We start from the raw sequence: 20724 nt of genomic DNA on the forward strand, positions 1-20724 counted from the left end.
GAATTGTTATTTTGTATTGCTGTATTGCACCGCTTTTTTGTGTTGTGTGTGGTGCATCAGAATGATTATTCCTTTTTTTCACATCACAACTCTACTTTCTTATAATGCACCACACTGTGTTATAGGAGAATGATTTGTCGTCTGCTACAATGGATCTCAGCTTGCGCACAACTTGCTCAACATTTCACCGTTCATGCACAACTTTCACCGTTCAACAACTGATGTTGTGGCAAGAATTTCATGTTTTAACTTTACGATCGTCATACTTCTTCACCTATGATGTCCACTGATTTCGGTCGCATCCGAATGGATCGGTTTTCGATTTTAGCTCATTCTTGCTCAGCAGCGTCACTAAAATTCGTTCACGCAGTCGCCTATCGGATGCCCCCTTTTTCGTGGACGACTTTTGCTTTTACGTTCCATGGCAACACAGCCACCACAGCGCACTGGCAACCGTCCGAAAGCATCGCGAACCCGCTAAGATCCGTCTTGTGCTCTCAACATCGTAAAGGTGAAGGCTTTGACATTTCGAGAGAGCAGCAACGTTGTCGTTGTGGCATCATTTCAGAACTGGCAAAACGGATGGGGCTGGAATTGCGAGCTTTAGATCTCGATGCTCTCGTCATTTAGTTTTTTTTTTTTACTGTCACCTATTTCATCCCATCACCATCACCACTGATTTATGTATGTTTTTCCACTTTAACCTAACTCACAAACGCAGAACGTAACGACCAAAACCGTTTGACTAACTTTGCAGCAAAGCCAGCACGAGATGGAAAGCGAAACGAGTGAAAATTCCCCCCCACAGTGCAGCGATCAAGATACTAAAAGCGAAAAGGAAAACCGCCACACTGCGTGTACGGGAATTGGTTGCACTCGAAGAAACCCAACTCACTTCGTTCTTTTTTTCTTCTCGTTTCGTTCACCCACCACGTCTTTACACACAGCACAGCTCAAGCACACGGGAGACACCAACCGCCAGACGACGCGACAGCATGCGACCAGGGTTCGTTGTGATCTGGCCGTTGAAATCTCTCTCCGACCTGAGTGAAACGCAGCCCGCAAGACACACATAGCGCGCGCAGACACGGCCAAGTCTGTCTGCGTATGTGTGCGTGTTGGTGAGCGCAGTAGGCGCCCAGTGTGGCAGAAGAAAACCAGTTGTGTAGCCTCACACCCCTCCCCCTCCCCCTATCAAGTGCATGTGGCATTTGCAGGGAAGTTGGTGAGCATGCAAGAAGCGTTTGTTAGTGGTGGTGGTGGTGCTGGTCATAGTCGTCGTGGTTGCAGAGTTTCTGCTGCAGCTCAAACCAAACACCAATCTAACTCACTGTTGTACACTGTCTCCGGTGGAGCATACTCAACCCCTTTGCTTGTGTATGTATGTGAAAGTGCAGAATCGATGCATTTTTGTCAACCTCCTTCACTGCTTAGGTATGTATGATTCACGCGTATGATGATCCTTGAAGATCGGCCGGGAAGCGGTGATGATTTGTCTGTAGGATGTTGCTGAACAGCTGATCTGGGATTCCGTTGCATTGGATCACCAACACGGAACTTTAAAACTGACGCGTGAGTCATTGAACAACTAAAACCCGAAGGACACTTTTAATATTCATTGGTTTGGTGATGTGCCAGTGATACGATTTCGCGTGCACTTTTGATGAGCTATTCGTGATCAACTATAAAGTAAGGACTCTAGCATGAGCAACTGACTCATAAGTATATTTTATGCTTTTCACTTCAGTCTCCGTCGGGAACCTAGTAGTGCAATCAAAACCTAACAAAATGAATGAATTCACCTGATCAAATGAAAAAAGCCTTTGATCATCTGTCCTGCACATTCAAATTCGTGAGATGTCCCTATTATGCATGAACAGTATTCTAATTAAATGTAAAAGACGGCATTTGTTCAAAATTGAACGATTGCAACGGAATATAACATCATATGTTTTAATTTGAACTCGTATAACAGTTAGTCGTTTTATACCAGTTCGAACCCTGTCCATGTGCTTGACAGCCAAATGGACATGAACAGCGGGTATGGCGTCCCATTATGACTATAGCTCGTAAGAAAAGAAAGAGTATATTTTGTAAAATCTTTTGTGCTATGAAAATAACGCAAATTATTAATTTCAATAACAAATGTACGGTTTTGCAACAGTAAAATCGATTAATTTCAAATTAGATTCTTTTGTCCAATTGGTGCAAATATTGTCCCACAGTGCGCTGTCAGAGTCTGTTTGACATCTTCAAAAATCTTGCCCTCATATTCCCCTCCCACTGGCATTTGTCGAGAAATTGCTCAGTGTGCAAAGTGTGTATTGTGCGCTAAAGTTGTTCTCCGATAGGCGTTTCTATTAAAATTATTCTTAAGGATGTACAGCTCGCACAGGACCACCGTTTCCTTCCTAGTCGCTCTCTTCAGCATAGCCGGCACGATCAATTTCATAGAAGGTGGGTGTATATTTTGGAATGCCTTTGTTTTGCTGACGCATGTGTTGGGAAGCGACGATTGGCCCACAGCGCCCCTTGTGGTTGTGTGCGTGTGTGTGTGCTATGCTCGCCGGTTTGCCAACAACTCTGAAAACCACGTCAGTGTTATCAACAGCACGGCGTGTCGGCGTTCATTTCAAGAAACAAAACGAACTCTAATTTATTTCCCTTTTTTCTCGTAGCTGCCCGAAACAACAGGCATGTTACCTGCGGAACAGTACTCAAGCTGGTCAACACGGACTACAAGGTGCGATTACACTCGCACGATGTCAAGTACGGTACGGGATCGGGCCAGCAGTCGGTGACGGCTACCGAGCTGCAGGAAGACGTTAACAGCCACTGGGCAGTGAAGGCCGCGACGGGCAAACATTGCGAACGAGGGTAGGAAAATTGTTCGGGAAAGTCATAAGGGTCCTTACTCATGTGTGTGTGTTTGTATTACAGGGAACCAGTAAAGTGTGGCGACACGATACGGCTGCATCATCTGGCCACGAACAAAAATTTGCATTCCCATCACTTCCAGAGCCCGCTGTCCGGCAATCAGGAAATCTCAGCCTATGGCGATGAGCACGGTAAGCGACACGACACAGTCCTCCTTTATCAAACGATTTAAATCTAAATTTGCTTCTAGGGGAAGGCGATACCGGTGATCACTGGCTGGTGGTATGCTCCGGCGATAGCTGGGTACGGACGAATCCGGTCCGGTTGCAGCACATCGACACCGACATGTATCTCGGCGTGTCCGGACGCACCTTCGGCCGGCCGATCAACGGCCAGATGGAGGTGATTGGCCTGCCGAACCCATACTCCGGCACGGAATGGATCGCCGCCGAGGGTTTGTTTATCCATCCGACGGAAAAGGACAGTGGTGCGCACGTTCACACCGAGCTGTAAAGGCGACCGCGGATGCAAAACCGGGTGTGCACACATTGCATGACTTCTTTTATTTATTGCCGATAATGGCCGGCACTGTAGGAAGGCGCATGGGAAGCTAGGATGGACGGAAAGGAATTTGTACGGTTGACTATTCGAAAAAAGGGGTAAATAACTAGCGAACAATAGCTACAGTTTGTGCGGAAAGATAAAATTGTGGTTCGAAATACCATTGTTTTGTGGTTATGTGTTTGCATGACACAAATATTCGTCGATTTTATTGATTACGAAAAGCAACATTGTTGTCAACAATCCGAAAGCTCTTCCAAAAGGATAAAATTGTTGGTTAGTTGTTTTTTTTTTCTTATCAGCTGAAGCTTTCAGATTGTTTTGATTCACAAACTCTCTCTCTCCCCTTTTTGCTCTCTTTCTCTCTTTTTCTCGATCTCAGCAATCGATTTCCCTCTCTAGATTATCCGTTATGTTTCGTGTATGGACATGGCAAGATGAACTTTTACAGATCTTTTGTGAGAAATATGTTGTGGCAAAATAAAATGCGAAAAGCCAAATTTGTATCGTATAAAGTATTTAAAAAATTGACTAAAATTCATTGGATCAAGTTACATACTTGAAAACTAACCTACAATTGGTTTTCAAAAGCTCTATCTCACTTGCTCGGTCTCGTGCACACAGCGCGTTGTGGTCGCAAACATCAAGGTTAACTCAATTGGTGCTCTCCCGCAAACACGTACACACAGCGTTGTGTACAAAGGCACATCACACATACAGGCGTACACTTCCTTAGGGGGAGCATCGACCAGTTGGCGAAAGCTTTTCCGCTCCCAATTGCAGTTCGGACGCGAAAGTATTCGCAGGTGCTTCGTCTAAACTCCGCAGCGCTGTTGCAGAAAGACAGAGCGAGAAAGACTACTGAAAGGGGAGAAGGAGATACGACAACAAAAGATAACTAAAAGAAAGAAAGCAGCAGAAGAAAAAAAACACACACAACTATCCAAATCGGTTAGTTCCAGAGCGCGTTGATCCAAGTAACCTTTTGTCGGGTGTCGGCGGTGCTGCTGCAACAAGCGGGCGCTACACAGCACAGATCCTTGCTGGTGTGCCTGTAACCGTGTGGTTGTGTCCGTAGATGAACGCAAAGTGAAACCAAAAAAAAAGTAACATTCGTTCCGGTAAGAAGCATTCCAGTGGTGTTGTGGGGCCTTTATCAATATCGATTTAGCTATCCAGCTCCTATCGATTCCTTCGGGTGCTTTCGTGGGGAGTGTTAATTATCTAACCCCTAGAAATCCTTTCCCAAGCACCGTTTCTATTGGGGGGTTTTGGGTCTCTCTGTCTCTCAGTGTGTGTTTGTGTGTGTGTGCTGAAGCGATTGTTGTTATCCATCCGTGGCCCTCTGTTGTCGTCGTCGCCGTCGACGTTGTGCTAGGGAAAGGTGTGTCCGACTTTCGCGCGCGCGTGTGTGTATGTGCGTTGTCGTTGGTGTGACGGCCAAAGGGTGTGTAGCTCTCTGTGTGCGAGAACCCCATTTCTCCGCTGGCTGTGCGTGCGTGCGTGCATGTGTGTGCGAGCGAAATAGAGAGCAGCAGCAGCAGCAGCAGGAGAAGATATATTGATTTTTCCCAACCTTCTCGGGCGCGGTGATGTGCCCGTTGATGATGGTGTTGTGAAGTGTGTGTGTGTGTGTGCGCCTGCTGGAACGCGATGTTATGAAGCATGAGGTGGAAGCAAAATCAGCCCAATAATCGTTTTGGTGAGATGAGATGATGCACGTTTAGGGTGCCCACGTAGCTCTCTACTGCCATATTGCTTCAGCCTTTTTCGGGCCAAATCAGCAACACGCGCGCGGACCGTTCAAGGAATGTTTTGCTAGCGGGTGTTTGTCTGTGTGTGTGTGTTTAGTTGTGTACAATTGAATTCTCTCTAATCCAAAGGCTCGAGGCCAACCTTGGATTGCCTGCCGGTGCAAGCAGAAAAATCATTCATCTGTGCTCGCACTCGCACACACGAACGCACCCATACTGCTACTACTTGTGCCAGCAAATGTGCTAAGCCGGCATTTACGATTTCTTCTTCACCGCTGGTGCGGGTACGTTGAAATTCAGTGTTAAATTTCTGCTGACAAAGGGCACGTTTGGGGAACTAAGCTCCAGCACTCAGAAATTCGAACGTGTAAAGGCAAAAAAAAAGGCAGCAAACATAGTAGGCAGAGCAGTAGCAGCTGCGTAAAGGCAATACACACGTGTGTGTGGCGGCTGCAGTTAGATGGGCAGTGTGGTGGAATTCTAACGTGCGATCGAAGAAACCAACGAAAGACGGCGCATTCTGTACAATACTGCCCGGGAGCGAATTAGTGTGTGCGTTTGTGTAATTCTGGATTGTGTTTTCTCCTTTTCTTCGCAGTGGAAAGCGCGCTGATAGTGGTACAAAACCCCCGGCAGACAAAATGTAAGTCAAAATGTGTTAAAACATCAAATTATTCTGGTTGCAATCGACTGTGTTTTTTTTTCGTTTATCGTTTCGTCTGTATGGTGGCTATGAGTGCTCTGGCTCCGATTGTGTAGCCAGCTGTGCTGGAATGCTGTAACACACAGCACAATTCTTGTCCATTCTTTCGTTCCACACGCGTTCGTAAAAATGACAGCATTTCTTGTGTTGTCTATCGCTAGGCAAGCGACTTCCACGCAGCACAAGGGCATTGCTATATACAGCTATATTAACATTAACCAGGAGAGTAAATCCGGGAAGAGCGAGCAAGAGAGTGAGAGACGGAGAAAGAGAAAAAAAAGTCCAACTAGATAAAAACAGGTCCGTCAAAGTGGAAAGCAGAGAAGAAGAATACAAATTAGCATAAGCGTGCGAGCGAGACAGAGATACGGTTGCAATAGAGCTTTCTCTAAAAAGAGATAGTTCCGTGTGCACTAGCTCTCGCCCCGCTTTCTATCTCTTTCTTTCCCCTTTTCTTGGTCTCTCTTTCTGTGAAGCTCTTTATCGCCCGCAGACAAAAGTCGGATAAAAACAAGTTCTATTATTTACCCTCCACACACAAACGCGCGCGTCACACGTTCCCCGCTCGCCGCTTTTCTAATTCAATAGCAGCAGCACTCTCTGCAGCACACATACCCCGATGCATTTCCTGCTCGATATAAGGGCCGGACTAACCGACCCCTTCCTTTCTTCGCTTGTGCCATTTGCCCGCACGTTTGTTGTCCCCTCGCTGTTTTAACCCCACAAACGTGCTAATTGTGTCCATATGGAGCCAGGATGGAAGGTAGAAGCTTTCCCCTTTGTAAAAAGCTCTTCGCCCTTTCGCTTTTCTGCGATGGGAGCAGCAGCTGGGGCTGTTGTTTACTCAATTGTTTTCATCCGTCTACACTAAACCCATCCGTTCGATGCTTTACCGATCGATGTAATAAGCAAAGTCTACTGCTACGGAACTACTTTTAAGCTGTTGCATTTGGTTGAATCAGAATTGGTTGGTAAAACTACCACATGTTGTGTGTGTGTGTACGAACCGGGTTTGTGTTATTATTTTACCTGCATAATTCGTATATTGCTAAATTAATTTGGATCTTTTTACTTTAATGATGTTGATTTTCTAGCAATAAAGCATGGCTAATGGTGGCTAATAATGTTTTTGTTTTTGAATGCTTGAAAAATACCAATAACATTATTTGAAATGATGTGTCACTTTTTAGTGCATTAGTATTAATGGGAAAAAACAAACCTTTGCAACACCTACCAGTCCCTTATTCTCGTGTGAGGTCAGCATTGCATAACACTTAGAAAGCTTGACATAATTTTCTAATACACACTGTGTCTGTGTCGCTTACGACTCTGCGTGTCCTTATCGTTCTTGGGCGCTCATAAAACATTCAAAAACAACCGTGCCCGCTAGTCCGCAATGATTTATTCGCCTTTTCGGTACAGCTTTGTGTGCGTGAGGTGTCCTTTGGGAATGCTGACAGCTGACAGTGTGGACCTGAGGAGGCTACGTTTTCGTCGCTCTTCTGGTGTGCGTTATCGCCCGTGGAGCCTCTGCGAGGTGGCCAAAAAGGATCTAGCAGTAAAGCTCTGGCATACACACACAAACAAGCAAAATGGTTCGTATCGCAGCTAGTGGTGTGTCCTGTCGATGTGTTGGTGGCATCGCAGACAAACGTCTTCTAAGAGCGCTCTCGTTCTGTAACGCTCGCTCTCTCTCTCTCTCGCCTGCTTTGTTGCATGTGTTTTCATCTCCAGTGCACTTTTTTGCTCACTAAATCTCGCATGGAAGGACACACACACACACACAACAGCTACACGATAGCGGAGGAAATGGTAGAAAGGTGTTCGTTGCTCATGCACACTCTCACCGCTCTTCTTGTTTCGATGTTGCTCTGCAAACATTGCTCCACGCTCGCCATCGAACCGATTCCAAGGACACCCGCGATAAGGACGTATGCCAGGATAGCATCGATCGGAAAATGCTGGAATCGGGTGCTCTACCCCGCTGCTACGTAATAGCGATATATGAGGATGGGGATAGACGGTTAGCAGCTACTACAAAAGTTCCCACTAACTTAGCATTTACCGGTTTGCAAACATGCTCTTCAATCAGCTTGTGCTACTCGCGCAACAAAATCATCCAGCAAGGCTTCTGGCTAATGCCCCAGGCCAAAGTTATGCTAACACGGCACAACTCCATGTGAACGTTTTGTTTTTCCTCTCCTTCTGGAGCGTCCGACTTGGTCCCGGTAAGCGCTTATCTGTTACGAAACAGATGCGAACGAAAGCGAGCTTGAGCAAACAGATCGCGCAACAAAACAACACACAAGCGGAAGCATAAACAACGCGCACGCACACTCGTGCGTCTGTCCGCAGCTTTTCCTTACTGTTCCTTCCCTAGGTGGTGGCAGTTTGACGGAATCTTTCCGGGGTTTTCTTCCTACTTTTTCTCACTCTCCCGCTCTATCTCTCTCTTTGCTATGTTGCTGCTCCATTTCGATGTGTGTGTGTGTGTGCGTGTACGTTTCGATTACGGAGCCCGAAGGTTCGACCCGTATTCGACATGTATTGGAGCTTTTCCTTTGCTGTTGTGTGCCGACCGACCATCCCGGAAGCGGCAGCGGGTGTTCGATTCGCTCTTACTTACTTGTGCCCATCCATCCATCCATCCATCGTCCCAAAGCACGTCCGTGCTGCTCTGTTGCGCTGGAGAGATTACGTAACCGCTCCCCGATGGCGATGGTTAGCAGAAGTCCTGCTGCGGCTTGCGGGTGTTTTGCGTTGTTGTTTTTTTTTTGTTCTGCTGCCTGGTAGAAAATTATTTTCTAACTCAAAAGAAAAAGGTATATTATATAAAATTGATCGGCTAGGATAATTGTAGCAACAACGTGACAACACACGGTGTAAAACGATGCGCGGCTTTATTTTGTGAAGGGGGTTTACGTTTTACGCGGAAAAATCAATCAATGAACCAATGAGCTTTTAGAATGTAGCAGCAAGCCAGGGCTGAGATATTGCGTTTCATTGCATAAAACATAATTAATCCTTTTTGTACCCATTATAAGCATGTAATAATTGATGCTCGTGGCTATGATGCTAAGACTAAATTAATTACTCAATACTTGACAGCCTCAGTTGAATTCAGTCAATGAAACAGAATAACAGAAATGTTTTCAATTCAAATTCAAAGCAAGACGATAGTACCTCAATGAAACAACAATATTGATCTTGACTAATCTGAAAGCTTTTAATAATATTTGCTTTTAATATAGATCAGGAACACGAGACAGAAAATAAGTTAAAGCGCTGGAGCTATATCACCTCCAAAGCATCAAAGCATGCAGCAGGACCCTTTCACAAACGAGCGACCTGGCGTCTCCATCACCACCACCACCGCCACAACAAAAAAGCTTTATTAATTACATTTTCGATACATGCTTTATTGATATTATATTTTATGCGAATGCCATCTTGGATTTAGCAATTTCGGCAGATTTGAGGTTCGCTACTCGGGGAGAGTATTGGATGTTTTAAAATTGTGCAATAAACTCCGGGTCGGGCAAGCTTTCAAAAGCCATCGCGCCCATAAGACTGAAACACAAAGTCAGTGGGACGTGGACGCGTGGCCCTTTGACTGGCACAAGAACTGCCCTGCCTGCCTGTGCGCGCGTGTGTAAGTGTATATGTTGGGTTGGTGGGATACCTTTTTCGATCGTAAAAAGCGAACGAGTGGGAAGAGGACGGATCGCAAGTGCGGTGCTATCTCTGTGTGGACGGTTTTCATCAAATTTTAATGAGTTTTTACTTAGATACGACGTGCGGCAGGGATGCCGCCTTCGTTGACCTTTTTTTTGTTGTTGTTGGGGGTGGGATTTTAAATTCAAAACGGGGAAACACAAAACCCATAAACCCTGTAAACCAACTAACCCTTGATGCGGGATCTGCCTTATCTGCAGCGCGAGGATAAAAAGCCGAATTGTGAGCGGAGCAGCTGTATAGGTGGTGTAGAAGCAGAAAGGCACACAGAGGTGAGAATATTAGAAGAAAAACCCCATTGCTGTGAAGTGCGGGATATCTTTGCGGGTATGTGTGTGTGTGGGTGTGTTATAAACAGGTTACTGGCCGGGAATGCAAAAAGACGTTAAACAGGTGTCGCGTGATGGTTTGGTTCGCAAAAAAAAACAATTTATAGTAAAAAGGAAATAAAACAAAGCTTTCGATCCCATGAGCTTTTGCAAGGGCAAGGGCGTGTTTGCATAAGCCCAAATAAATAGGATTTGTGCTGTCGCAATCTGTTACTGTGTTGCGAAGAATGCTGCAACTCAACCATTCGAGAATAATAATCTGCTTGGAAGCTTATGCGTAAATGAAGGACCTACTTTTTTGCATCCTTCTTTATTACTTTCAACGTACTAAGTTTCCAAAACAAGGTAAAATTGGTATTACTAAACAAGAGATTCCAAATACGGTATCAAACGTGTAAGAACCTCTGTCACATTGAATTACAGTAAGCATAAGGCACGATTTATTGCGAGTACACAATGCTGTACATCAAAAGAGATGTCATCATGGAAGCTAAACACAGTCGGCATCGAGTCAGTTGTTGCCGTGGTATTAAACATTTGCTCAAGCTATTAGCATCTGTACAAAATTGGTAGAAGGTCGAGCAACGTTCGGCTCTTGTTTGTTGAAGTGTATATTTACTCATCCAAACAATAGGTGTGAAATAAACAAAGAGAAGCAACGGGGGTGGGTGGCTAAGATTTCAAAGATTTCGTCTCCAGTTTGTAAGAGTTTGTTTGATAACAGTCGTCTGCGTGAATGTTATCGTTACTACAGCAATAATACATTCTTACTTCAAAGCCCCATAAACCTACACGATATTGCAATATGAGGACCACGAACCTCACCCTACAACCACAAGTTCATCGGAATTATTTATGATAATATCGATTGCTCGATACGCCAGTTGTAAACGTGGTTGTTCGGATCGAATCTGAGAATCGATCGATAAGAGTTTATCGCATAACGTATTACGCGTCGCCCGCAGCTACTGTCGGTGATGTAAAGTGCTTTGATTGCTTTCCTGCCTCTCCTTGGCGGGGAGTGTTTTGATTCGGGTACGGGGGGCGAGTTCGGTGTGCTTTTGCCCCGCACCGAACCGAGACCACATGCTGCGAGCTGCCACTAGCCAGCATTGCAATGCACCACAGCGGGATGTAGGTTTATCTCATCACGGTGGATAACAGTTGCTGAGGACGCGCGCGCTTAGTGGTTCAACTGATCCCATAATGGGTATGGTTATGGTAACGATAATGGCATTCTGGGAAGCTTTATGTTGTTTTTCATCTTCTTCTTCTGTTGTGATGCTCAGATTAGTGATGTGCCCTCTGGAGCATACCCACGACTTCGATCCGACTTCTCGACTATCGTTAGTCCGATTCCGACCCCGGCAAAATGGGAACCACTAGTTCCGCCCGGAATCGGAGTCATCCGGTTTCGAGTTGCGAGTTGAGTCGGGGTCGTCCGGAATCGTCTGGAGTTGGAGTCGTTCAAAGTCGTCGAGAGTCGTCTGGAGTTGGAGACTTTCAAAGTCGTCTGGAGTAGTTCGTAGTCGACTGGGGCTGTACGCTGCAATGTGCTAGTGATAAGGGATTTCAGTTTTGGTTTTGAGCATGCACTTCGTGTACATGTCTTATTTTCGAAGGCCGCGTCCGAGCGACTCCGGACGACTTCGGACGACTCTGGCTCCGGAGAATTCCGGACGACTGTGGAAGACTACGGACGACTCGAGAAAACCCCAACCGACTTCGGACGACTCTAGACGACACCGACTTCGGGCAACTCCGGGCCATTCCGGACGACTCCAGACGATTCCGAAAGAATCCAGATAATGCTGTGCTGTGGGATCTACCATCCGAAGTCGACTCCAGATTTTTGCAAACTAAACCCATCACTAGTTCTGATGCGGTTGCGGTGCGTTAATGTCGATAATGACGAAAAGTGCTCGTAAAAAGGGAACCACCCCGTTATGCACTGTTGCGGATGGAAATGCTTACAGACTGTATAAGCAGCAAACTTTTCAGACGTCATTTGTTATAGTTTATAGATAATTGTTTGTTTGTAAGTTGTACGACATTTCCTATTCCTGTGTCGACAAAAGTGCCTACTTTTAGGCGCCGAACAAAACCAACGTTCGACATTCGCATGAAGAAGGTCAACCCATGTTTCCCAAAAACCTTCCTCCTCGTATATAAATCTAAACGTATCACAACCGCAAGAGCTGCTAAATGGAGTTGGGATTAGCGATGGCTATTAGGAACAGACACGGTTCGAGGGCGAAACCGGGCCCAAGCTCCGCACTCCAAGTATCAAATTGGTATCACGGACTATCGCGACGACCTAGTTTCGATCTTGCTACTACTACTCCACCCGTTGGTACCACCATACGGGACGGAAGGCCAAAGTGTGCTTGTCATTCTCCTGCTCGGTCGTGTTGTGTTGGTTGTTTCGCTTTTTTTTGGCACTGCAAAAAAGTGCTGAAATGAATACCTTCACAAATTTTCCTCTCCAGTGAGGCGCGCGCGTACGAAACGAATCCTGCCCTGTGCCCGGTTTAGTCGAGTCTTCCGAGTGCTGTTCATCTCGTTGGTTGGCCGTTTTTCTTGCTTCCTTTTGTGCACTATCTTCCGGTTTCCTGATGGTTCTAGGTCCTGCGCGAGGTTGTGCTGCCCCGGTGTGGTTCTTATTTTTCTTTCAATCTTCTGCTCTTCTCCCTTTCCTGCCCCATTCGGGACCCGTTTATTCCGCTCTTCGGTACGTGAGATAATTTTCTACCGCTGGTTCATTGATGTTTTCCGCATTCTCAAGTTCATCTTCGCTACTGGGGGGAAAAAGTTATTTTCTACCGGTCATGTGTCGTTCTGTCATCGTTGTTGTCGTGGCAGCTGGAGAAAAAGGCTTACCAAAGGATGGTCTTTTTGTTTGCATGTTGTCGTTGTAGTTGTTAAAAGTTGTCGTCCGCTTTCAGCCGCTCGGGGGGGTCGAACGTGAGCCACTCATGGTGATCATAAAAGAAAGTTTTTCGTTGCTTCACATAACGGAAGACATCTTCTCTTGATGGGCCATACAGCACAACCTGTGTCTTTAATCCTGTGCCGTACGCAACCCCGGAGAAGATGGATCCAGAATGTCCTTGCATATTACTTTTTTTCCTCGTTTCGTATGCTGGTTTGGGTGGAACAAGTCTAAATTTCCTGAAAATAAATAAATAAAACCAAAACACACCGTTCTAGAATGTTGTAGAGAAGCAATGTCATAAATAAAATTAGAAACTGGGTATGCTGGCCCCTATATGGATCGTATATATATATGGGTTGCACACGACTGATACGACATTCCGGCGAGCAACGACGAACAAAATCAAAACGTTCCATGGAAAGGCAAATGTTTCCTTTTTCCTTCCTGCTAAATGTGGCAATCTCAAGCGTAAGTGTGTTGTGTTTAGCCTAGCTACGTCTTAAGCGACAAATAAAATATCTCCATGACAAGGGGGGGGGGGGGGACAACATTGTTTTTGGTCCTCGGCCCTCGCACCACTCGCACGTTATGTAGGACAATGCTGCCAAGCGCTCGGCGGTGGCGCGCCTTAAGTGGTGGCAAATAAATGGGGTCACATGAATGTTTCCTTTGTTTCTTTGTTTTTGTCTCAAAATTCCTCAAGTGTGTGCCCCTCGTCCTGCTACACACATATCTTCCGACTGACTATCCTTGTATCGGTGGAGCGAGGAGTGCGTTGCGTCACTACAGAAAGTGATTGTTTTATCGATTTTGAATCGCAATACAAAAATGGTACAAATTTCGCATGGAACGGATTTTTAGCTCGGTCATGTTTTTGTTCCTCACTACGTCGGTACCCGTCCTCTGTCTAGTGGGCGTTTAATGTATCGTTTAGTACTTGTCGCATCCATCACACAATGACAATGCGCAATACGGAGGCACACATGATGGCCATTGCCGATGTGTCTGTGGATTTTCCCAAGAAAACATTGGACATCGTTACACTATCAAAACCTCTGCTACAAATACCACGAAAAATCAATTATTTTATCCATTCTGTTTTTTTTTATTTTATGTTTCGGAAAAGCTTTTTTCCTCCGCAAAACACCACCAAACCTCTCCACCAACCGGCAACTCGCCAATCTTTTCGACACGTGCGGCCATCCCCTTGGGAGGGAACGATTCCTTGCCCAACGATTGGACACTTCCGCCGAAGTACATTCCCCCGAGTGGTCGATTCTCGTTTATCGTTAATTGCGTCACTTAATGACTTTTGGTGTGTGCAGCCCTTGATACGTCTCTGTGTGCAGTGTGGAATAATGGCGCTTGTGCCTTACTTTAGCGCAATGTATTTGTATAGATATCCGTCCATTTATGTATGTGTGTGTGTGTATAGTAGCCATAAGTAAAGCGGAAGCCAACGATGCTTGAACCGCCCAATGGGAAGAGAATTACGTGAGCCGTTTTTTCTTCTTCTGTATGATAAAAAGGCAAGGATTTTCTTCTTATAGTTACTCTTCGGCGTGCTACATTTTCTCATCCTTGAGTGTTCCATTTTCTTATTTCTGATTTCTTTCAAAACATATCACCCAAAGACACCACCTCTCCCTGGGTTGTGGTATCGTCCGTCGTCCGACGCAGGCTTTCGCAAGGATGCCCTCGAGAGCATCGAAGCTGCCTTGCTCGAGAGGTTTAAACGGTTTGTGGCTAAAATGAACAGCCAAAGCAAATACAGGCCAGAATGACGGGCTGCGCCGTCATTTATGCGTGGCATTAGTGATACGTGCGTGTGTGCTATGGCCCAACCTAGAGGTTTTGGAGTGTGTGTCTATGGTAAAGGGAAAGAAAGCAGAATTGTGTACGCAGGCGAGTCATTGGATTTTTGCTTCCACTTTTGCTATATATCGCCACGGAACGCGTTGATTGTGTCATCACGGGTGGCTAGGATGAGACCGTCACTCCTCCCGAATTCTGAACTGCCGGTCGTAATGATATCTCGTGTGGCCTTTGCCTCTCCCGAACGTGCGTGATATTCTGTCCCGTGTACTGATTATCGCGACGATGAGTTTTCAGTTCTCGGTGGTGGTAGACGATGGTGTGGTATCCTTTTTCCTCTTCCTCCTTTGCGAACGCGCACACACCGACACAGCATGATCGAAACGCTCAAGTTGGCAGGATTTGTTGTAAGTGGCTGCTTATGAAACCACAAATTTTCTTTATCGTTCAGGGGAAAAAGAGCAATCGCACGCGTGCAGCACTTGTTCTCAATGGCCCAAGTCGAGCAAGTGAGTCCTTCTTTGACATTTGATTTGATCGAAGCGTGATGCTAAACAGAATAAGTGATTTAAATTTAGAACGCTATCCAACAACAAAAAAGAACAAGTTTCAGATTGTTCTCTCGATAACAAAAGTGGTATTGTTTCTTTTTGTCTGTTTTGTCTATTTTTAAAATCCCTATTGCCGTCCATTTTACGTCTTTTCGACTGTCAATCGAGATACTTGCGAAGAGCTTGACTTCCCACCGATAACGATAAGTGGCGTTGAGCGATTCCGGTTGCGATGTGCGATGGAAAGCGTGTCGAACCGAGCGTCTCGTTTGTCACGTCAAAGCTCGAACGTCATGTCAAACCGGAACCCAGAAGCTGGGCAGCAGCTCCGGCACACAACCTCTTAAGGATCCTCTTGCCCACCCATCTACATAGCGGCACACCCAGCGAACGTTCTTTGTACTGCTGTACTGCGTGTGTGCTATTGATTGCTTGTTTCCACCATTCCACTTGAATTGCTGTCATGGTGTCTTTCGCAAGTGCAATTAATCATGTCAAGATTCCTGTGTCATTAATTTTCACTTGTTCTTTCGGCTGCGGCTCGCTCGCTTTCCCGGGTGTGTGGGGAGACGTCAGGAGGAAGTGCCTAACTTCTTCAACATATTTTCGACTATCGCAGCTGGACGGTGGTTGGGTTGGGGTAGTTGTGGATGTTAAACGGCGCACCTCTCAAGCCCGTAAGAGGAAAGTGATTTGCACGTGTGCGGCTGTTTGTGCGAACCACCCGGTGGCTCATCAAAGTAAAAAACATCGTTACATAATTTGCCTGCGAATGTGTGTGTGTGTGTGTGTGTGTGTGTGTGTGTGTGTGTGTGTGTGTGTGTGGGGGGGGGGGGGGGGGGGTTTGGTTAGAACACGGGACAATGCAGCAGTGTGCTACCACACGAGTGTGTGCTCGTTGTTCGTGTTTCTTGTAACGAATCGGCATGTTACGTTGTAGTACGCTGCGAAGGACCCGGGTTACGTCCCCAGTTGGGATTTCGCGGTGGATGATTGTCGCAGTGGTGGGTTTTTACCAAACATTATGCGAAACTGTCAGCAGCGACCGAAGACTTGTTTTCCCCGCGGGATAGGTTTTGCTCAAGTTGCCTCGGTGGGACTGACGCCTTCAAAAAGGTGAAAGGATTCGCTTTTCCATAATATGATGGGAGATGGGATTTAGATGTTCCCGGTCGTATTTGTTAGCTGTGGGATTGCCAATAGTGTGTCAGTGGTGGTGTAGTAAGAGTAGGCTGTATTTTGGAAACTGCTGCAGAAATGAGCTAAATTTAGTCTATTATTTGTGATATACGCAACAGAAATTTTTCATTTTTTTACTTTTACCGAAACATTAAACTGAGCTAAAAGGTGCATTATGAGTGTTGCAATTATCAGTCTTTAAACGTAGTGAAACTTTGTACAAACTAAGTTTTTTGGATTTAGTCCCTTCAAGAAAGACATTGCAAGCTTATCAATTAATTCACTTTGCTGAAGGGTTCTGTGGGCAGTCCTTGACATATTTGGACAAATTTGTAAGGTTATCTTTACCAAAATCCTTATTGTTTCTGACATTGATTTAATTTTAAGATTGTATGACGTATGCATATCATGAAGCATATCATTTATTTAGAGCAAAAACATATTTGATAGCAACTTGAACTAAAAAACTAAAAATCATTAATAACCAATTTGAAGCAACTTCTTCATTGTGAAGAACATACGACTTCTTTTGCAATGATATTCACAATCTATTCCCGCACTGTTGTTGTTCCAAGCAACGCTATACTGAGTGACGTGCCAAGCAAGCAAATTACACGGTTGGACAAATCTTAAAAATGAAAACAAAACAAGATGTGTCGTCAGCAGCAGCAGCATGTTTTAAAAAGCATGTCCTATCAGTATTTTATCTTTTAAAACGGTCCTCAACGGCAGGGAAAACGAATTGCAATCGATTCAAGCTCATCTAATTGAATCTGATAAAGCGAACTTATTATCACGAAATACACTCTGTTCTGTTGCCCTGTTCCTGGCACAGGCACTGCTGCTTTCCGTCAACAACTCAAGTTTTGTATTGCGTCACTGCGTGCGTGTGTGTGTCTGTGTGGACTTCGTTTGCTTGCCATGGCCATGGTGTTGTGGCAGTTCGTTTGCTGTTGTTCCCAGTGTAATTGAATTTTATCACCACCGAACATAATTGCCTCTATATTGTCATCGTGCGGAAGAGTGTGCCCAGCCCACAAAGGAAAGGAGGTGGGAGGGGGGGGGGGGTGGAGGGCGATACCATTGGAGAGGAGAGAAGCCCGTGTACGGAGCTTAATGTTGAACGAGTGTTTGAATCTGGCTAATCCTAATTTAATTGAGACTGATGGCATGAAACGTGACCTCAGTCAACTAAAAGGCTTTCACGTCCGGCTACTACTGCCCGGTACCATTGCCGGTGCGTTAGTTTTAACTTTCTTTTTTTGTTTTATTTTGCTGTGCAAGTCCTTGCTGTAAGAAGCGCAAGCTTACTGACAGCTGCAGCAGTGCCAGTGCCTACTGGTGGTTTGATTTTTCTCCCTTTCGCTACAAAAGATCACCAACCACTGGTGCTTCTGTGCGACTACCCAACCCCAGCTCGAGTGGTTTTGCTGCACGTGGGTGTAAAAATCTCATAAAGCGAGAAAAGGATTATGTTGGAGATTTTGTTGTTGTTCCTGCTTTCAACAAAAAGGGGCGAAAATTACTTTGTTTAGGACTCGAAACCGTTGCTGGTCGCGTCGCTTCATATTCTCCACTACACGTATACGCGTGGGTGCTTAGGGAAGTATAACAGCCCCCTTTTACTTACTGCCTTATACCGGCCTTTCTGGTCGTTTGCTGATTGTTTGGCAGATAAGCTACCATCTGGCTGACGGCATCGGGAAAAGTGGCCGATTTTGCGATGGAATTTATGTTGCAAGGTTTTTCCGGCAGTTGCCATCCGGGGAGAGGGACAGTAGCGCACTGGCAGGAGGGGCTCATTCTCACCGCTGTAAAAATAATTTGACTTTCGTCGAAACACTCCATTCAACCAGAACTGCGGGAGAGAGAAAAAAAGGAAAGATGAAAATTTAGATGGTCGTTTGCGGCAATGAACAAAAAAGGAAATGATTTACTCAATGCGCGGGCGTTTTTGTACGTGACATTTTCTTGAAATTGTGTGAAAAAAGATACCTCATGTTGTTTTTTTCTGATTCCCAAAGCTGGAATTGTCAAATCAGCTCTGTACAACAAGCAGTTTTAAAGATATATAGATAGGAGCTGTACTGGATCATAAATATCGTGATGCAATCCAAATTCTGCCTTACTTTGCCACCATCTTGCTCCGGGAGTCATCTAATCTCTCCAAGGTCAATGTCTCCCAAGGTTAGCTCTGAGCAAAAATTCGCAGTATGTTTGATTGCTTGTGTGTGTGTTTGCTCTGTCTTACATAGCTCGCTGCTAATTTGATCGCCCTTGACCCATAAAATCTAACAAGTACACTTTCGGCCACGCTCAACAGTTTGGGCACAATAGTTGGCTGATCGCCAGCGTACTGTTTGAGCCTGTTTTTGGTGTCCAATTCTTGGCGCGCGATTGGTAACCACCAGACTCTTGCATCCAAACGTGGCAACCACGATGGTGAGCAAGCTTATTTTTGGCAACGATGGCTTGCGTAGCGTATGGGAGGATAAAAAAAATATTAACAGTGCCTAGATCTATTATCCGTTTGGAGTTATTTCATTTGCAAATTGGTGTTGTGTCCCAGTTGTGAAATAAAATGATGTGAAATGTTCAGGAATAGTTTTTCAAATGGTATTCATTTATTAACAGTATCTTCTCTGGTTGTTGTTGGCGATTTCTTACCCATCGGGCATTTAGTCGTACAGAGAATCTTTATAAAGTAAAATAACTCTTTATGATCTTTCGAGGAGGAAAGAACGAATCGTTGTTGGGATTTTTTTATAGAGAATGTAAACGACTCATCGAAAACGTACGGTTCGAGTGATGAAACCTATTTTCCAGCGAAAAATGTCCGCTTGAACAGACGCTCGTACATTTCTATGCAAACACGTAGAATCATTATTCTCGGAAGGAAAGAAGAAAAGGTTCTGGAGATGGTCGTATGCGGTAGAGTAATGTGGTATTGAAATAGGAGCAGTCAAGTGTGAAACATGATTACTTAAATCCCACTATACAAATCAGGCTTGCGGAACGAGTTTGGCTGAAGGGTTTTGTGAATTTTTCGGACTCGCTATGTAAAAGGGGTAAAAGTCTATTTTAAAAATCGTTTAGAATGTTTCAGGATATTTAAGTTTATTTTTGTTCTGATGCTTTGTGATGCAACACATACATTTATCATGCCTACCAATGCTCAAAATATCGAAATATTCATACATTGCTCTTTCTTCTTTACTTTCAGGTGAGTGTACTTCAGACGAATCAGCCAGATTGTAGTCTCAGCTAAGTTGTAATGTACTTTTGATGTTATGTTTAATGTAGGTGTGCTTTTTCTGTATGTTGTGTGCTATGGACCGATGTTGCATTTTTATTCTTTTTTTCTATTTTTCTCCTTTCTATTTTAATTTTATCGACGTAGTTTGAACGTGATCTTATTTGTTCCATAAATCAGTTTAAAGTGAAACACCTATACGATCATACTTAAACTAGAATAAATGGCATGATTTACGTTTATAATATTAGCATTTCACGTTTTGAGCCTGTTTTACTTGTTTCAATTCAACATAAAACATGTGATTTTCATCTGTGAAATAGCTCAATTGATAAGATTAAAGTTTGCAACGCCAACACAATGGTTTTTAAGGATTCTATTACATTTAACTTTAAAGAGCATTTTCTTAATCTAATTCAATCATTACAAATTATATGTTGAATACAGTGGAACCCCTCATAACGAGTCCGCTCCAATGACTCACTCGTTATGCGAAAAACTCGTTATAAGAGGTACTCGTTATGAGGGGTTCTACTGTATATCTTATCCTCCGTACAAGTGTAAACGATTGATCCTGTAATCTGTTCCTTTGTTTTGCACCATTTCACCGCGATCGTGTAATGAGGCGGACAGAAACGACACATTATTAGCATAGAATATTGCACAATCAACTTCGCTAGGATACCGATAGCCTATGACCTACGCTGGTCTGGATTGGCTAAACTCACGCTCATTTAATTCCAACCACGCTACCACCAACTGGTGCTTTTGAATCAATTTTCGTTTGCACGTAACGATTGCAAAACTCTCTTTTCCCCCTCCATCGGTGCGCGATCGGTGTAAATATGTATGTTTGTACTTTTGTTTTACAGCTCTGTGTGGTTTGTTTTCTTCTTTTCCTCGCTGTTTACTGGCACGAACCTTACACAAGCAAGCAATTTTTCGATCGAGTGATTGTGTTACCGTTTTCACCTTTATATATATACATATCTGTTGGTTTTGTTCCCGTTTTGCGAGTGCGAATGTTTGTTT

The 20724-nt window shown here is 44.7% G+C and overlaps 3 protein-coding genes across 12 annotated transcripts in view; 2 read left to right on the plus strand and 1 right to left on the minus strand.

Moving 5' to 3' along the window:
- Nucleotides 1-1033, minus strand: part of LOC1281426 (chitin synthase chs-2) — a 28976-nt gene extending 27943 nt beyond the window's left edge. Inside the window, exon 1 of one of the 3 annotated variants that reach the window (XM_061663451.1) lies at nucleotides 931-1033. The gene's annotated coding sequence lies outside the window, so the exon portion shown is untranslated. Of the gene's footprint in view, nucleotides 1-895 lie in introns of all 3 variants that reach the window. The other 2 variants (XM_061663450.1, XM_061663449.1) reach the window with 2 other exon arrangements.
- A 1195-nt stretch (nucleotides 1034-2228) lies between these two features.
- On the plus strand, nucleotides 2229-3636 carry LOC1281425 (stromal cell-derived factor 2). Its single transcript, XM_321335.6, has 4 exons — nucleotides 2229-2457; nucleotides 2679-2877; nucleotides 2941-3068; nucleotides 3128-3636. The coding sequence occupies exons 1-4, from the start codon at nucleotides 2379-2381 to the stop codon at nucleotides 3388-3390; spliced, it is 669 nt and encodes a 222-aa protein (XP_321335.3). The 5' UTR covers nucleotides 2229-2378; the 3' UTR covers nucleotides 3391-3636.
- A 564-nt stretch (nucleotides 3637-4200) lies between these two features.
- LOC1281423 (TLD domain-containing protein 2) overlaps nucleotides 4201-20724 on the plus strand; it is a 107647-nt gene continuing 91123 nt past the window's right edge. The window contains exons 1-2 of one of the 8 annotated variants that reach the window (XM_061646544.1): nucleotides 4201-4559; nucleotides 5791-5835. In XM_061646544.1, coding sequence (XP_061502528.1) covers nucleotides 5834-5835 — 2 coding nt within the window. In that variant the 5' untranslated portion in view covers nucleotides 4201-4559; nucleotides 5791-5833. Of the gene's footprint in view, nucleotides 5836-20724 lie in introns of all 8 variants that reach the window. The other 7 variants (XM_061646545.1, XM_061646548.1, XM_061646549.1 and 4 more) reach the window with 7 other exon arrangements.

The sequence above is a fragment of the Anopheles gambiae genome, chromosome 2, assembly GCF_943734735.2.
Source record: "Anopheles gambiae chromosome 2, idAnoGambNW_F1_1, whole genome shotgun sequence".
NCBI classification, from domain to species: Eukaryota; Metazoa; Arthropoda; class Insecta; order Diptera; family Culicidae; genus Anopheles; species Anopheles gambiae.

What these genes read in the sequence shown, in the direction of transcription:
- LOC1281425 (XM_321335.6), top strand. Translation starts at nt 2,379, where the DNA reads ATGTACAGCTCGCACAGGACCACCGTTTCCTTCCTAGTCGCTCTCTTC. An exon ending in GGCAAACATTGCGAACGAGG is followed by an intron (nt 2,878 to 2,940) that starts GTAGGAAAATTG and finishes TTTGTATTACAG; the next exon opens with GGAACCAGTAAAGTGTGGCG. An exon ending in AGCCTATGGCGATGAGCACG is followed by an intron (nt 3,069 to 3,127) that starts GTAAGCGACACG and finishes ATTTGCTTCTAG; the next exon opens with GGGAAGGCGATACCGGTGAT.